This window comes from Paramisgurnus dabryanus, chromosome 13 (genome assembly GCF_030506205.2).
Source record: "Paramisgurnus dabryanus chromosome 13, PD_genome_1.1, whole genome shotgun sequence".
Lineage (NCBI taxonomy): Eukaryota > Metazoa > Chordata > Actinopteri > Cypriniformes > Cobitidae > Paramisgurnus > Paramisgurnus dabryanus.
In genome coordinates, this window is record NC_133349.1 from 2,997,495 (window position 1) to 3,017,017 (window position 19,523).

Consider the following 19,523-nt stretch of genomic DNA (forward strand, 5'->3'; position numbering starts at 1 on the left):
AAAGTCTGACATTTCTGAATGACCTGAACCAAAAGTAATTTATGAGCGTATAATACGTTCCGATGGGATTTTTCTTAATATAGTGGACTTTAGTGGACCTTAACAGTTTACAGTTTCAATCCAGCTTCAAAAGTCTCTAAACGATCCCAACTGAGGCATAAGGGTCTTATCTAGCGAAAAGATTTTCATTTTTGCCAAAAAAATGAAAAAAACTTCTCGTCTTGCACAACAGTAGCATTGTGATGTGTCAGTGTGACCTTACGTATTACGTTATCACGTTGAAAGGTCACATGACGAAGGTCGCATGACGTATGCGAAACTACCGCTCCAATGTTTACAAGTGTGGAGAAAGAGGACCGTTCCGATGTTGTTGTATGTGGAATAATACTAATTAATGTCTTTGTGTCAGTTTATTGTTTATGGTCTGCAAGTGTGCGTACAGTATGTAACACGTGACCTTTTGACATGATTACGTAATACGTAAGGTCACGCTAGCGCATCAGAGGGATAGTACAAGACGACAAGTTGGGGTTAAAAAGTACTTTTTTTGGCAAATGACGATCTTTTCGCTAAATTAGACCTTTATGCCTCGGTTGAGACTTTTCAAGTTGGACTGAAACTGTAAACTGTTGGTCCACTAAATTCCACTATATGGAAAAAAATCCTGGAATGACTTCCAGTTGAGAAGCGCTGCTATTGGCTATAATTCATACACTGAGTCATTGAAATTGACTTTGAATAGCAAAAAGGACATTTTTATTTTCTATCCTCCTTCAATCTGCTGTCATTCTCAGCTCAGGAAAACTGCCAGTGACATGTTTTCATCAGAGGTATTTAATCCAAATAGGATTATTTAGAAACGGCGGATCTCATATCCTCTCTATTAGAATATCCATTCATCCTCTCACTTTCAGAAATATTAAGCTGTAACATCCCCATGATTGAGGCCTATATCACAATAATAACAGCCTATCATAGGCATCAATCAACAAAATGAAGAGGCGGGCCAGTCGTTGGCCAGTCACTGTCCAGTAGCCAATCACAGAAAAAGGCTCAAGAGAGATTATGCATTCAAAGCACGGCACACGCAAAGCAAAACTCATTATTATTGGTTGCTCGTGCTTCAGATCCAATCTGAGCTTGCGAATCACGGGAAGCTCTTTATGCTGCCCATTTCCAAAAATTAAATGACTTTTGGAGGGTTACAGCCAGACATATACGGTCCGGCCAGACGGTCCTGGCGACTTTCAAAAAGGACATTTGGTTTTCATAACGCCGAAGGTCTATTTGGATGCAAGACGCTTGGTTATGGATTCTTTCAGACGTATGAATTATAAATACAGGAGTAGGAGAGAAACCTTGTAAGTTCCCGAAATGCTTTTCTCATAGCCTGCCAAACACAGCGACTGAGGCCCTAATTTGCTTGTCTGTTGATTGATTGATGGCATCATTTAAACCGACTCCCATAGCAGGTGCCCATCTCAGTTAAAGGCTCGGCGAGCAAAGCCACGTTCCTCTCACCTGGGCATCAACTCTCGCCCGTCACAGAGACGGCTCTTACATGTCAAGCCTGTAATGAATGGTTGATTGCGGCACAGATTACACATGACATTTATCTGTGTCACTGCTTTCTTCCCTGTGATTGGACGACGGGTCCGATAGCTGGAGGCTGTCGTGCAACAGCCCATTTATCTCAACGTTAAAGTCATTTTCATAACAATATCCCGCTCAAATGATGTGTTACTTACAAACCCCAGTGATATAAATCCGTATGATTGTAATCCATATCCCGCACCGTTGTTTATGCAAGTGCAATAAATCAAAGGAGTTTAGCCGTCGTCCATTTTTATTGCTTTACATAAATGCTCGTCTAAACTTGATGTTTTTCATGAAATTACTGGTAATGTAAAGGAATGTCATGAAATGTTGCCTCGCCAAGCTACTGATCAAATTTAAAATGCCTTTGTGAGGAAATATGGCAAAAATACTTGGTATTGACTAGTGTTTCATACACAATCTCATGGCAATTCGTACGCATTTTATGAGTTGGCTAATTTGAACTAATTTGTACGACCACATTTGTGCATTTTCTTTGGGGATAGGGGTGGGGTTACATTGTTTTATAATAATAATAATAGTATGTATTGTACAATTCACTATATACGAATTAGCCAACTTGTAAAATATGTATGAATTTTTTGTGAGATCAGGCTGGTGTTTCTCTAAAGTCTGCCTTATTTATTCCGAAAAGTGTTTTAGCATCTCTTGATCGTGTCCTTTCTGCCGCCAGCGGCAATGTCAGATAAACGTCCACGAGTTAGCGCTGAGGTAAACAAGGGCGACTAAAAGACATTGCATATGGCCCGGTCCAGGAGTCATAATAAATCTGTTGTGAAGGTGATCGCACATGACACAGACCGCAGGAACCTTCCACCAGCCTTTGGTTATTAAAAGATTTGTTTCTGATGTTTTATGTATAGCGGTGTGTCAGATGGGTAATGACCTCACGCGCTGAAGGCTGGGAGATGGGATCTTTCTTTCTCTGTCAAACTCTTTATTTCACACCATTACTCAGCAAGTGAGGCCGTGGTCCAAAACTTAGCGAGCTGCCATGCTGTCTGACTCTTACCTATAGACAGCTGCTTTACAGGGTCTTGTGCAGACAGGTAAAAACATTTTTTTTTTAAATGCGCCACTACAGCATAGCAACCTGCATACTAATTATTATACACTCGCAGAAAAAAGTACATAAGCTGTCACTGGAACGTTACCCTTTAAAGTGTTCTGAGAAAAATGTGTTATTAACCACCCAGCCAAATTTGAATGATTAAAAAAACACCAAATAAATAAAATAAGTAAAATAAAGAAATAAAATTCTCTGCTCTCAAACGCTGGGGGTGTGTCTGCTAAAACCACACCCACTCACAGGAAAACTGACGGTCTCTCTCAACTTTCAAATACTGCTACAACCTGAATGGACGCTTGCGGTTGTGTAATGGGCGGGGACATGCTCAGTGGCTCCGGTGTGTCATCAAGGCCCACCCAAATAATCCTGAACACAGAAATGTGGAAAAACTGTTTAGCAGTGTAACTCCACAATTCAGTACTATACAGTTCACAGACTATATATGTAAAACAATATATGTAAAAAGATCCTAATGTTTACTGTTCCGGTACATATACAGTACTGTGCAAAAGTCTTAGGCCACCATGCCACCATTAGGTTTGTTGTTTTCGCAATGGTATAGTGATCATATATAATAAATTCTCAATATCTTTATTAGAATACAACCAGAAAATACAATGTGTATGTACTATTAAAAAAACAGTGTAGGGGTGAAGGGGTAAACTCCCCTTCCACTTGAGCAATAGCAGGCAGATCTCTTAAACCTAAATAAAATTAAATCCTAATTTCCAATTCTAATCAAATGACTTCAGGACTTCAGTCTCCTCAAAAACGCTCAATATGTGTTTCGTGCCAAGAGAGGTCACACGAAACACTGACTTATGCCTGAAGAAGACATTTAGTCCTAAAATTGTTTTGTTTTTAATTTTGTTTATATATTTTTCTGTTTGTATCTTAATAAAAAGAGTGAAAAATAAATATGGATTAAACATTAAAACTTTGCTAAAACAACTAAGCTGCTGGTGGTGGCCTAACTGTGCGTTTATACCAGCTGCGTTTGATGCGTCAAAATCGCGTCTACCACGTGTAGTTTGCCGCTTGAACATTTGAATGCATTTGCGCGTCTAGATTGAAGTAGACGCGTGGAAAAAGCAAGCATTTGACGCCCGTCAGAGGCGAAATCCGCTTCTTGTGGGAGGGGCAAGTGCTATGCGGTTGTCTGTTTGTAAGATCGCTGAGGTTGATCATGCATTCATAGAGAGAGTTACCGGTTTGTAATTGGTAACCTTACTATAGGGGGAAAATAGTTTAAAAAATGGCGGGAATGCCGCGGGTCGATAAACGTCACGTAACTTAAAAGTGAAATGTGTATTTACAACTTACCAGGTTGCCCGATGTCCTCACTGACACTCTTCCAAGCGAGGTCCTTTTTATTCCTGTCTCTATAAAAATAAGAACTTGTGTCGTATAGCTCCGGGTGACTGCTCATGGACAATATCAAGTGTTCCTCCATGTTGAATGAGTGACTCTGGGCGGGGCTGCCGCCACAGCAGCAAGCAGGGTCCTGATTGGTTAAAATCCGCCAAAGTTTTAACTCGAGAGTCAGACAAAAAGCACCATTCATGCGTACCACGCCAGATGCTCAGTTCGCGCCATTCGGGTGAACTAGACCCGCAAATGCCGCCACGAGACCTCCAGACGCGCATCAACGCGTCTTCACATTGAGTTAACATTGAAATCACTTGCGCTTGACGCCTCTACCGCGGCTGGTGTAAACACAGCATAAGACTTTTGCACAGTACTGTTTGTACCAGTGAGGTACCAATATCTACCTGCGAAGTACTAGTATGCACTCTTGATTCTAAAATGTATAGCATAAACTTTTAACTTTTCCCCGCCATTGTGTGTATTTATATTTAAAAAAGAACATGTTCTGGAAGACATTTAACTTTTGTGAAAATCATAAAAATTGCTGCCGCTGGCTGCCAACTTAAAAATAAAACGCTGGCGGGGAAAGAGTTAAGATTTGGCATAAAACAAGAAAAAACTTGCCAGTACTGAAAAATAAATGTAAAGCAATTGGGAGCATTCCTTTGATGGGTTGCCGGTCTATGTAAGCATTTTTGCTAGGTTTTTCAACACAGCCAAAGACCCTGAAATTAAAGGTGAAGCACGAAGATTGCATCGGTCATGCAGGTTTCATTATAGCAGGCTGTACTGAAGATAAACCTGTGCAGATCTGAAAGGCCTGTTGTCACAGATGGGTGCTGTTTAGGGGTTTGATGTGATGGTGCCACGTTGCAGTCATGGTTTCAGCAGATTGTTCAGAGCTCTTTTGCTTCACTGTCTGATTCTGCTAACACCTGCTCTCTGCTGGCCCTCGATCTGGGTTGGCCCTTTCTGTGTTCCCTAGAGCCAGGCACTGGCCCACTACAAAGGCACCAAACATGCCAAGAAGCTGAAATCCTTGGATGGCCCGAAATGCCTCAAACAGAAGAGTCCAATCGCCAGGGAAAATACCAACAAGGAGCCACCTAGAGGTCTCTCACCATCGACGATGGCCAACAATACAGACATAACAGGTAAAAGATATGATCTTATGTTTACTTTGTTCAGTATAGACCCGAATGATTGCCTAAATAGCTGGCTTATTTAGACGAGGTCTACTTTTTGAAATAAGACTTTTTTCTCATAGTAGATGATCAAATGGAATGAAAAATCCTGCACTGTAAAAAATGATGTGACTATTAAGTCACTATTAACATGTTTTAGGAAGTGTACACACCAAAGCGACAGGCAGACGCCATCTGTAGGTGCTTGCCAGCTTTATTCAGCTGAGCGTTTTGGTTACTATGATACTTTGTTGAATAATGCGCTGGTTGGTTGTTGTGATATTTGTCCCACCCCTCCTCCACTGTGATTGGACGACCAAGTGAGAAGTGACATTGACGAGCTGAGCGTTTCACACAAAGCTGAAAATTTTTTAACTCTCAGCTGCTGGCATTTTTGAAAAGCGCTGCGCTTCCTTTGGAAACAATTGAAAATGCCTAGGTGTGCATGTCACGCCCCCTTATTGTTAAATTAGGTTAAGCTATTTTATTTTTAAAATTTATAGCAACTTAAACGCCAAGTTAAAATGACTTGCAAAGCCAATTTGACTGAACTTAAAAATACAAAAGTATTAGTAAATGTACTATTTTGTTTATGGGTCAATAACATGCCATTAATTATTTTGTGTCCGTATGGTTCATTTAAATGTAAAAGGGTTAAAATTTCAAAATAAATTTGCAGATTACTTGAATACCAAGTCTAAAATTTCTGGATTTATTTCATTTTGAAGGAATATTTGGGGGATAATTGCAAAAATGTCAATGTGGTGTAACCGGTCTGTGTCTATTGGTGTAAGTAGTATTTTTTTTAAATTAAAATATAAATATATTCATAAAAAAAATGTAATATGATTCTTTTTACATACATTTTTGTATAATTTGTCAAATATTATTTAGAAAACAGAGCTGTTTTCAGCATATGTGAGGACAAAAACGCATTAAAATGTACATTTAGAAATAACTAATAAAATTATATTTTACAATGTTTTATGATGATTACGCTTACATGACATCAAGATGGAAAATATTTAATAGTTCTCATTCTTTGGCACATTTGGCGGTTACACCATTTGACATTTTCAGGTCCATTCAGTCTTAAACTTCATAAAAATGGTGCGTTTTTTATTATTTTTTAAATTATTTTTATTGCATAAAATTAACATAAATACACTATGTGCCTTGAAATAAACCTGATGCATGCTTTATGCTTTAAAACAAGTCTAAAAAATTTTTATTTCTAATCTTGCCAAATTGTTTTTGTCAATGACCCGTATACTGAATATGATTAGGCCATAAAATGTTGATTATTTTATTGACATGAGTTTACAAATACTTAAGTGTTTGTCTGAACAATTTTACATTAAACAAGGATTAAAAATTTCCCAGCATACCAAATTATGTAGTTAATATTATTAAAAAGGATTACTGTTGTATTGTTTGTTCTGTTGAATGCATTCAGTAAATTTCCCAGCAATGTCAAGTGTTGACCTCTGCTTTTTATTTTCGTCATAAACTTCTCCGTCTGACTGGAAACCGGTCATACGGTCCAAGAATCTGCTTAAAGATCGTAATATGTATTATAGACACAAATCTTGCCTTCATTGTGCTTATATTATACCAATATCTTTAAAGTACACAATTTCCAAGTTTATATGCGCCAGTGGAAAAAATGTGGAGCCCACTCAGGGTTCTGGTTTTCATCGACCTCGACTGATCTCGATGTTCGTCTGGTTAATAAATGCAGTATTATTAACCCCAGTAGAGCAGGATACTGTATAAATCCCTCTCCCGGTTCTTTATAGGAATCTCCATCACTGGTTTAGATGATTCAAAGCATACAGGGTCCTCTCTTTATTGTTTATTCGCAATCCATGGGTTGGCCAAAGGCTGTGAAGGATTATAGCCGGATCAGGACGTTGAAATCTCATGGACGTAAGCACATTCTGGAATAGGTGGACTCAACACATGTCTGGAACCAATAATATACTTCACTTATAGGACCTGTAGTCAAGTTGAACCAATGGAAATGACAATTTCTCCTCAAAACCACAGCTTTAAAATGACAAATATGAAAAACATGAGGGTCAATAAATAATCATTATTTTTAGGTAATTTATTCCATTAAGACAAAAGCATACCATAAAGCCAGGCCTCCTCCACCGTCTTACATTCTCCATCTTGCAAAAACAACACACCATCTCTGTTAGGTAGAAAAATGCAATTTGTTTAGTCTTGTATGTATGTACACATAGATAAACACGGAGATGTGTTAACGTCAGCAGTTTACGATGTGCAAATCCACAACGATACCAGAAGTCTCGGAAACATCTTGTATCTCTGAAATGGAAATGCTTGCCTCCGCTGTTATCGAAAAACTAATCGGGCCGCTATTGTTTGCATTAATAAGACCTGCGAATACAGAAGGGCACGGTGACCCGGTAGAGTACATGATCGCACGAGGGCCAGAAACACCCGATAAATCCTGACACATCATCGAACATCCGACCGTCTCGCTGCGTTTGTGAGCTGGGCGTTTGTTTGTCAAAATGCAGTTCGGTGATGAATATTAATGTCCGGAGATGTCAGTGAGATGAATTGTGGAGGCGGCTGAAAGCTGCATTATCTGGAGTTTATTTGCAGCGTGTAATGAAAAGCAGAGAGTCGGGTGCTAATAAGGAACGCACACGGGAGATAGTCTGCTGTTTCTGAGAGGGTATATAATGTGTAAGGTTTTTGCTGTTATTAAATAATTGTCCTTTATCAGGGTTGGGGAAGAGTCTGGTGTGCAGTTGTATATGTGTATGTCTCTTATCTTGATGTTATTGATTTCTTTAGATGCATTAACACTGTCAAGCTGGTTTTATTTTTTTGTCCAATGTCTGAACGTGCTTTCACACTGTGTGTGGTTCTAAATCTAATATGCAAAGCAGTCTAAAAATGTCTAATTTATTTGGACAAGAAAATTAACATTAACCCCCATCAAATATTTTGTTGTTTGCCCCCATAATATTTTATTTTGTGTAACCTGTTGTACACACATGTGGACAATTACACTGCTTCATGTTCAAAGAAAAATATTTGGTTATTATATTTATTGGTTCTTCCTAACCCCAAATAGCTGGAAGTAATCTAAAATTCAAGCCAAACCAAAGCTTGGGTCTTAGGAGGTTAATGAGCATAAATCAGTATTCAATATATGAGTGAAAAGATTAAACATGTTCATGGCTGACAGTCTTGGCTTGTGGCTTGTCTAAAAAAGTCCTGGACCACAAAACCATATGGGTCATATGGGTCAATTGTTTTGAAATTGAGATTTATACATCATCTGAAAGCTGAATAGGACAATATTTGGCCAAGATACAGTTATTTGAAAATGTGGAATCTGAGGGTGCAAAATGAATCGAAATATGGAGAAAATCGCCTTTAAAGTTGTCCAAATGAACTTTTTAGCAATGCATGTTACTAATGATAAATACATTTTTGATATATTTATGACAGGAAATTTGCAAAATATTATGAAACATGATCTTTATATCTTAACGATGGCATTAAAAATATTATCATTGACATTTTGACCCATACAATGTATTGTTGGCTATTGCTACAAATATACCCTTACGTTTTGTGGTCCAGAGGTGTAAACAGAAGTTTTGTCTATAATGCATAAAAAATATTTTTTACTGTGCATGGTGTAACATGTAACAAACAAATGTTTTATTTTGTTGACACTTGTTTAATGTAGATGTATTTTTTGTCTCCGTATTTACACGTCGGTGATTCTTCACCTCCGTGCCATGCATTAAAATCTTTTAATGCACAACTACACTGCACTTGAATGACTTTCTTACTTAGTATTTTTGTCTTGTTTCAGTACAAATATATAAAAATTCATAAATCAAAATGCATTTTCTTGATGAGCAAAATGACCTAAAAAATAAGTTTTAAGACAAAAATATAAAATGTAAGTGTATTTGTGCAAAAAACAAGCAAAAGAAATCTGCCAATGGGGTAAGCAAAAAATCTTGAAAATTTTTCTTAAACACTAAATTCAAGAAAAATTCAAGAAAAATTTGCTTACCCCATTGGCAGATTTTTGTTTTTAGCTTGTTTTATGCACAAAATCACTTAAATTTTATATTTTTGGTCTAAAAACTAGACTTATTTTCTTGGGTTGTTTTGCTCATCAAGAAAAAGCATCTTAATATAAGAATTATTTTTTGATATTTTTACTGAAAACAAGACAAAAATACTAAGAATTTAAAAAAATATATATATTTTTGCAGTGTACAAAACAAAAATATTACACTGCAAAAAATATTTTCAAGAAAAAAAAATCTTAGTATTTTTTTCTTGTTTTCAGTAAAAATATCAAAAAATTCTTAAATGAAGATGCTTTTTCTTGATGAGCAAAACAACCCAAGAAAATATGTCAGACCAAAAATATCAAATTTAAGTGATTTTGTGCATATAACAAGCAAAAAAATCTGCCAATGGGGTAAGCAAAAAATCTTGAAAATTTTATTAAACACTTAATTCAAGAAAAATTTAAGAACAATTTTCTTACCCCATTGGCAGATTTTTGTTTTTGTTTTTTTGCTTGTTATATGCACAAAATCACTTACATTTGATATTTTTGGTCTAAAAACTAGACTTATTTTCTTGGACCGTTTTTCTCATTAGAAAAAGTATCTTAATTTAAGAATTTTTAGATATTTTTACTGAAAACAAGACAAAAATACTAAGATTTTTTTTCTTGAAAATAATTTTTTGCACTGTAAGAAAGTGTTGCTGTGGATTATCCTTTACATACACTGCGAAAAAAATCTGTCTTACGTAGTATTTTTGTCTTGTTTTCAGTACAAATATCTAACATTTCCTAAATCAAGATGTCTTTTTTGATAATCAAAACTACCTAAGAAAATAAGTCTATTTTTTGTAAAAAAAAAAAAAAAAAGTAAATAAGTAAACTTATTTCAAGATTTTTTTTTTTCTTACCCCATTGGCAGATTTTTTGCTTGTTTTAAGCACAAATTCATTTAAATTATTATTATTTTTTTTTTTCAAAAATATGCATCTTGATTTAAGAATTAGATCTTTGTACTGTAACCAAGACACAAACAAATTAGCGTCGCACACCTGAAGTCAATAGATAGGTGCGTAGGATAAGACGACAAAAAGTCTCAAAATGTACAAAGAACAATTCCCGCACACTATCTGCTTGCTGAAAAAATGTATTTAATGAAAGTTGCGTTGCAACGTTTCGATCAACTGATCTTCATCAGGCAACTGCAATTGTTACAAACATCATCAAATATAAATGGTCAAATGTCCAATCACAATGTAGAAAAACAAATCACATGATAGGTGCATCATTCAAAATAGTCACATGATTACATCTCAATTCAATAATCTCATGATATCATTTAATATATGTAACCCGATACACAACTCATATGTAAGTCTAATGCACAATTCAAAGCATCACATTAAAAAGTGCTTCATCATTTAACCCTAAAGGTGATAAAGTTTGAAGAGTATCGATCCAATAGAGTTCACGTCTCAGTAATAGTAAATCAATATCACCACCTCTAGGTGGCATATTCACCTTTTCAATTCCACAAAAGCGTAGTGAGGAAACATCATGATAAAGTGCATTAAAATGGGTCGCTACCGGGTAATTCATATCCTTTCTTCTGATTGAACTTTTGTGTTCACTAATTCTTAGCTTAAGTTGACGTGTTGTTTTTCCACACTGTAACCAAGACAAAAATACCAAATAAGAAAGTCATTTTTGCAGTGTATAAAGTAAACTCCCTCAAAGCGTATGTTGCTTTACTCCCATCACTGCTCCAACAGCTTTTATTCTTCTGCAAGACCTTTCCATGAGATGTTGAAACATGGCAGCTGGGATTTGTTCCCATTCATCCTTGAGAGCTTCAGTGAGGTCAGGTGTTGATGTTAGTGATGGGATCTGGCTTATAATCGACCTTCCATTTCATCTCAGATGTGTTTCGGTGGGGTTCAGGTCAGGCCTTTGTGCAGACCAAGTTCTTTCACATCGGACTGGAAATCATTTCTGTCTGGACTTCTCTTTAGGTGGCATGGGGGAATTGTCATGATGGAATAGAAAAAAGCTCCCCTATAAACTCTTTCTACACAGCAAAGAAATCACTAGAAATCCATTGTGGGATTAATATTTGTCCTTGCAGAAAGGACTGAAAAAAGCAAAATATGCTGTGGACATGCTGTACTCACACCAAACGCAAAGCTTTGCGCTCCTCGCTTTAGATTACTCGCGGGATTAAACTTCGTATCATGCTAGCTTTTTGCAGGTGTTGAATATTTTCCACTTGCTTGAAGACACTCTTTGTTTTAAGGCAATCGAGCTGCCAAATTCGCATCATTCGCTTAAGCTCGCGTCTATTCGCGTCTTTGCATTAACTTTGTATGTTATCTACTCACGCAAGTCTTTGAATTCCCGTTTGATGTGTACGCCCTATTAGACCAGCACAAATAAAGTCTCATGGTCCTGTGTTTTGTGCCCAAAACGAGCAGAGAGACTGGTTGTAGATTAGAAGATGAATCAGCAGATATCCTGTATTCGTGTGTGTGTGCATGTGTATAACAGAAATCCCTTCATCTCGCTGTTCCAGTCCAGTGCTGCAGGAAATGTAGCCTGATATTAGCTATTAAAGAGCAGGTTGTCAAGGGAGGCAGGCCAGCTCAGACAGCCGCACAATGAAGGCAGAGAAGGCCGATCGAGAACAGTCAGGGAATAAGAGGCCCATAAGACGGTAAAAATAGAGTCCTGGGGCTCTTTCACATGAATCACATCCAGGGCTGAATTATGGATAGGGCCCGGCGGTCACCTTCAGTACATACAGCAAAGTGAACATTTCATATTACAACAGAGCCAGGTGTTTAAAGAGGGAGAGTTCAAGTTAGAGAGGTTTGTCAGTGGGAAAGAAAAATTCTTGTTGTCCTAGTAAAAAACAAATGAGTACAGTGCCCGTTACATTATGCATGATGTCGATTAAAGAGCACCTTTGGTTCTATCCATTTTTTTACATTTCCTTTGGTATGTAAGTGTGTGTAAGTCATGTTAATGATATGCAAAATGGATAAACCCCAAAGTAAACGATGATGCGAGTTATCGTCTCCAACGTAAATTTATTTTCTTCGACTACAACAAAAACACAGATTGTAAGCAACAGTTTACTTCCTAGGATTGGTGATGTAGACAAGACCGACATTATCATAATTCCTCCCACTTGGACTCACAGCCTGTAAGTTAACTCCTGTTAGCATTGCATTGTGAGCGAATCTTTCAAACATGGTAAAGAGCGTCACTTTTCCAGCTGACGTCAGAGGTATTCAGGCCAATCACAGCGTACAGATTAGCTGGCCAATCAGGGACACAGAGCATTTCAAATTGATGAGTTTTGTACAAAATCAGTCCAGAAAATAATGTGTTTTTACCATGCAAAAACATTGTACTATACCAAATACACAAAATAACGTTGTTTTTAGCAATGAAATAGGTGCACTTTAAGGAGAATAGCAGAGTTCACACCACAACGATAACGATAAAGATACAAGGAGCGATATTGTTGGGATCACTTTCTAAACAATTTTTCCAGCTGATGAACGATAAACCATTGACAGCCATTCATATATATTTGAATTTAAAGTGCACACATATCTGAAATAGCAGATATATATTCTTGTTGTCCTAGTATATAAATACTATCTGGGTATGTAAATAGATAAGGAGATTAAACAGGTTCCGCCAGTGGTTGTTGGTCAGGCATCGGGTGGGCGTCACGTTGGAGGACGGCCAGTAGATCAGTGGTGTGATGACCTTCACAGCAGAAGGAACTGGGTCTGTTTGTCTCATTGTCCTCGGGGTCGAGGACGAGACAGCTAGAGAGATACAGAATCCTATTAGCGTAGGGGCCGTTCGCATGTAATGCAAGTGTCACACAGTGTTGTGGTTTAAATCAGCTCGGTTCCAGCCAGGCTAACTATTGCGGCATAAGTATATTACCCAGATGAGTTATGTGAATGCTTTGTTCTGGACAAACTAACTATTGCGGGATAAGTACATTTACTGGACATTTTATGTGAATGCTTTGTTAAAGAAGAATGTCTTAAGTTTAGATTTAAATTGATTGACTGTGTCTGATACTTGAACATTATTTGGTAAATCATTCCAGAGCTTAGGGGCTAGATATAAAAAGGATCTACCACCTTTAGACACTTTTGACACTCTAGGGATAATTAAGTGTCCAGAATTTTGTGATCGCAGTGTATTTTTATGGATTGTATTCTGACAGTAATTCTTTAATATACGAGGGTAAACAACGGGAGCCAAATTTCAATGACTTTTTATGCTTACAGAGAATGACTTACCAAAACTAAGTTACTGGGTTGATAATTTTTCACATTTTCTAGGTTGATAGAAGCACTGGGGACCCAATTATAGCACTTAAACATGGAAAAAGACAGATTTTCATGATATGTCCCTTTTAAAGGAAATATGCAATATTAGTTAATGCCATTGAAGGTAAATGGTTTGCGCACACACACACACAACTGGCTGGCAGTTCTGATGTTGTTAGGAAATAGGTCAAGTGCTTATCTGTTGTTAAATAAAGTGAAGGGTCTGTTCTGATATGTGCACATTCAGGAAGTATACTAATTGCTTAGTCAGAAGGAAAAATCTTTAAGTGCCATGCCGAAAGAACCAAAATAAATGCAACATTTACTCATAGAAAAACAGATTGTAAGTTAGGAGCATGCTATTGACTACAATTACAGAAGATTGTGCTTTTAATGTTTTACATGTTGACTTAAAGACGACATTTTACAAGACTTTTTTAAGATATCAAATAAATCTTTATTTGATATCTATTAAGTTTTAGCTCAAAATACCCCACAGATAATTTATTATAAAATATAAAAATTGCCAATTTGTAAGTGTGAGCTAAAATGTGCCATTTGTGGGTGTGTCCTTTAAAATGCAAATGAGCTAATGAAATCCAAACACTGATCACTAGATGGGGGTTTGTTGAAATGGAAACTCAATTTTGCTGTCAATTATTTTTCTCTCTCTCTCTGCACTAATTGGCAGTGTCGTGGCTGGATAGTGCAGTTTAAGGAGTGTTATTATTATTATAACATCCCCTTTTGACATCACAAGGGGAGCCAAATTTCAGTGACCTATTTTTTTACATGCTTGTAGAGAATGGTTTACCAAAACTAAGTTATTGTGTTCTTTTACATTTTACATCTCTGTGCAATTGATACAGACCATATTTAGGTTTCAAAAACTCAACAAATCCTTCAGAGAAATAGCAGGAACAGTTTTTTGCTTCTGTCCGTATATACAAGTCTGGATATCCAAGCACTGATACAAATTGCACACAAAACTGGCAAACACAATCTGTATGTCTGCGGTTCAATCCATTCTGATCTCTGAGTCTCAGCGGTTTAGCAGCGTTCACAAACAGAACCGTGAGTTATATTTTCAGAACCGTGCATGCAAAATAATCACTGCAAAATTTAATTTTGGCCAGAAAACATTTGTGATCACCTGTAGTTTATTTATGTTCTTCTACTTTTTCCAGTGTTTCAGCATACAAGTCATTTTACATCCAGGAGCGATCAGTGCTTGGATTAAATCAGCTTTAATGTGAACCAGACCATGTTGTGTAAACGTCTATCGTCTCTTACAGTATGTGACCTGATGTCTGTAAACACATGTGATCTCCCTATAACCATATTTTACATAAGCGTGTACTTGGTTGAAATATGTGAAGAATTTCTAAATGAGGTTTTCGTGCGATTAATAATAAAAGCAGGGGTCTGACAGGAACGTGCATCCCTCGGGTTCTGATTTGACAAGTCTGCGTGATTCATAATGGGGCGTAATCTTTATAATTAGAGCACTTAATCCAGGATCATGATGAAAATGTAATCACAACTCAAGGGAACTTTCTGATTAGTGGATATAATAATGAGGGTGGAAGGATTATAGAGGCGACTGCATATTACTGCCCCTGTAATTAAAGAGAAGAGATTGGCAGCGTGCTGGCGGATGTCATGAAGACAGATGCTTTTAAAGCCTCACAAACATTCATGCATTTAATGCATCTTTTATTTATTATGGCTGTTATTAACAGTCACTCTTTTCACACCAGATGTGCAGAAATCCATAACGCCGCAGGTGAGCTCTTAAAAATAAAGGTGATATAAAAGGTTCTTCACAGCCATAGTAGAACTGTTTTGGTCAGCCCCGGCACCTGAATGTTTGAACGGGGGGGGGGGCTATGATTCCTGCACGGGAGGCACACACTGTTAGTGCCAGTGGGCGTTAAGCAATCACATATTTTTCAATTTAAATCACTTAAGTCCTGCACTTTATTTATTTGTGGACGTTCCTACGCACTTTACAGTACTTACGATGGACAACATAGTATTAATATGTAATGAACGTACTTTATTTAGTCTATATTTGTGGGCGGCAGTGGCTCAGTGGTTCATGTAGGTTGTCTACAAACCGGAAGGTTGGTGGTTCAATCCCCGGCTCCACCGGACCAAGTGTCGAAGTGTCTTTGAGCAAGACACCTAACCCCAGCTGCTCCCGACGAGCTGGCTGGCGCCTTGCATGGCTGACACCGCCGTCGGTGTATGAATGTGTGAGTGAATGGGTGAATGTGAGGCTAATTGTAAAGCGCTTTGGATGGCCATTGGTCTGTTAAAAGCGCTATATAAATGCAGTCCATTTATATGTATTAGGGGTGGCACGGTTCACAAAGCCCACGGTTCGGTTCGAATCACGGTTTTAGAGTCACGGTTTTCGGTTCTGTACGGTTCTTGTTGTTGTTTTTTCTTTTAATCGTTAACACTCTAGAAATTTACTTCAGCACATGATTTATAGCTTAATTATCCACTATTGAGGATACAGTATTAACAAAATTGTTATGTAATCATGCACAAACTGAATTTGACTTGACTTTAAGCACATTATTGGGACCATCTCTGAGGAAAGCTAGGTGAGATTTTGATACAGCAAGAGAGAAGACATTGATGACATGCTTTTAATTTACTTGGCAAATAAAGGAGAATGTGTTTTGCTATCTCTACAGGAACTTATGTGCCTTTTTTAGCACACAAAGATTGAACTTTAAGCACACAAAGATTAAACTGAAGAATTACCTTGCATTTATAAAACTGCCAACTTCAGTGTAGCTTTAAGCCTTGTTTATAATTCGACGTGTCCACACGAGCACGAAGGTGCATGTGGCAAAAATGATGTCGGTGCGGAGTGGGCGGTATTTCGCTTGGCGGTGTACATGTTAAATTTCGAACTGTGCAAGACACACATGCTACGAACCAAGACAAGCAAACCGAACGGTTCAAATGTTTTTTCATGTACCGTGCCATCTCTAATATGTATTAGAGGCCCTTTAAATGATGTGGAATCGTTCATATCAGCCTCACAGTGCATCATAAAAACGTCTCGGTTACGTATGTAACCCTCGTTCCCTGAAGGAAGGGAACGGAGACGTCACGTCGTGACCGACGAATTGGGAACCGCTCCGCGGGTGACCTATCTACTTCGAGAACTATAAGAAACGCCAATGAACTTGGCATGCAGGTATTTGCATAATGCCGGCGCCGCCCCGCCAGGTGCGTATATAAGCCGCAGGTGCACAATACCAAATTAGCTATATTATTGCTGAGAAGCCGAGCAGCAGTGCCCGGCCTGAAAACAGCAATGGAACAGCAAACTGTGGCGACGGGACGTGACGTCTCCGTTCCCTTCCTTCAGGGAACGAGGGTTACATACGTAACCGAGACGTTCCCTTTCAGTCGGTCACTACGACGTCACGTCGTGACCGACGAATTGGGAATCCCTACCAAAACGCCACTGCAGCTGAACCCTTCCAGTGTCTGTAAAGCCCTCCGCCCTCCACATAGGGGGCGGAACCTAAGGCGAAATGCAGAAGGCCGGTCACTACCTGTTCCTTAACCCACGATAGTGAAGCAGCGAACTGGGGAAGCGTCTAAACTGAGCGGAGCTAGAACACTGCGGAAGCCATCCCCTAAGAAGGTTGAATGGATGACATAAAATATGAAACAACCGATAGGTTGCTCATAAAGTCTCTGAACAAAACATAGTATGCAGAGAGATGCAGAGCAGGCTCTGCTAAGGAAAACGTAGAGGATTAGTACCCCACGGAGTATACACACAAATGAACCCCACGTAGGGGACAAATGTGGACGCCTAGCCTACACAGGTTTACAGAGAATACATCAGTGATAGGTTGACAGCGGATGCTCCGCAACACCAGCTATCAGGGCGGTGGAGGAGAGGCAAAAACAGTTTTTTAGACGTTTTTGCCCCGATGGCCTTCCATATTGGTGCAGATGTGCAGCACCAAAATAGAGGCTCCAAGCCGACACACGAGCCGACCCTCGGCATTCTTAACTAGTTAGTAGAAAGAACCCGAGTGGAAACCGGTTCGACACGAACACTATAGAATCTTGTGAACGTATTAGGTGTCGCCCAGCCTGCAGCTCTACAAATATCTGTTAGCGAGGAACCGCGAGCCAGTGCCCAAGATGATGCCACACTGCGTGTAGAGTGGGCACGTAAATTAAACGGACAAGGCACATTCTGCTTTTGATATGCAAGGGCTATAGTATCCACAATCCAATGGGACATCCTCTGCTTGGTGACAGCTTTTCCTTTCTGCTGACCACCGTAACAAACAAAGAGCTGATCTGAGGTCCTAAAGCTTTGCGTCCTGTCTATATACACACGTAGTGCACGAACAGGGCATAACAAAGCCGTGGCTGGGTCTGCCTCCTCCAAAGGCAGCGCTTGGAGGTTCACCACTTGATCTCTGAAAGGAGTGGTGGGAACTTTGGGCACAAAGCCGGGCCGGGGTCTCAGTGTTACGCTGGATGCAGCCGGCCCGAACTGAAGGCACGATTCGTCGAGCGAAAATGCATGAATATCCCCTATCCTCTTAACAGAAGCCAAAGCAAGGAGAGTTAATGTTTTCATAGTAAGAAATGTAACACTCACACTATGCAGAGGCTCAAATGGGGCTTCCTGGAGTGATTTCAGCACCAAGGACAGGTCCCAAGGAGGAATAGAGGGAGGACGCGAAGGATTCAGTCTTCGAGCGCCTCTGAGAAATCTAATGACCAGGTCGTGCTGACCCACTGTTCTACCGTTTACGGGTGAATGGTGAGCTGATATCGCAGCGATATCGACTTTAATAGTGGATGGATACAGCCTATTCTCCAAACGGCGCTGGAGATATAAAAGCACAACACTAATCGGGCATTCTCGGGGGTTTTCACTTTGGGAAGAACACCAGTCGACAAACAGGTTCCATTTAAGCGCGTAAGCCTGTCTCGTAGACGGCGCTCGCGCTGCAGCAATAGTGTTAGATACCTCTTGCGGTAAATCACTCAAATCCTCCGTGCCCCGTCCAGAGACCACACATGGAGGTTCCACAGGTCGGGGCGCGGGTGCCATAATGTGCCCTCTTGTTGAGAAAGAAGGTCCTTCCTCAGGGGAATCTTCCAAGGAGGGGCTGTCGCGAGGAGAGAGAGTTCTGGAAACCAACTCCTGGTTGTCCAATACGGTGCCACCAACAGCACGCTCTCCTCGTCCTCCCGGATTTTGCATAGGGTTTGCGCAATGAGGCTCACCGGAGGGAACGCGTATTTGCGCATGTTTCGCGGCCAGCTGTGTGCCAATGCATCCACGCCGAGCGAGTCGTCGGCTAGTGAATAGAACAGGCGACAATGGGTCGTCTCTGGGGAAGCAAACAGATCTATCTGCGCTTTGCCGAAACGTCTCCAAATCTGCTGAACCGCAATGGGGTGGAGTCGCCATTCGCCGGGACGCGCAGCCCGAGAGAGCGCATCCGCCTCTACATTGAGCGTGCCCGGGATGTAAATGGCACGAAGAGACCTCAAATTCTTCTGACTCCAAGTGAGGAGATGACGGGCGAGATGCGACAGGTGACGCGAACGTAAACCGCCTTGACGATTGATGTACGCCACGGTCGCAGTGTTGTCTGTGCGAACTAATACATCTTTGCCCTGTAACTCGTTGCTGAAACGGACGAGCGCAAGATATACAGCCCACATTTCTCTGCAATTTATGTGCCAATGCAGCTAGGGTGCCGTCCAGACCCCCGAAGCCGCAAGCCCATCGTACGTGGCCCCCCACCCCGTGTCCGAAGCATCTGTGCATACTA

General features: G+C 39.6%; 1 protein-coding gene across 4 annotated transcripts in view; it reads left to right on the plus strand.

Moving 5' to 3' along the window:
* Window positions 1–19,523, plus strand: part of znf385d (zinc finger protein 385D) — an 83,006-nt gene that overhangs the window by 42,117 nt on the left and 21,366 nt on the right. For all 4 annotated transcript variants that reach the window (XM_065298931.2, XM_065298932.2, XM_065298929.2 and 1 more), the window contains one exon: window positions 5,040–5,208. In XM_065298931.2, coding sequence (XP_065155003.1) covers window positions 5,040–5,208 — 169 coding nt within the window. The remainder of the gene's footprint in view (window positions 1–5,039; window positions 5,209–19,523) is intronic.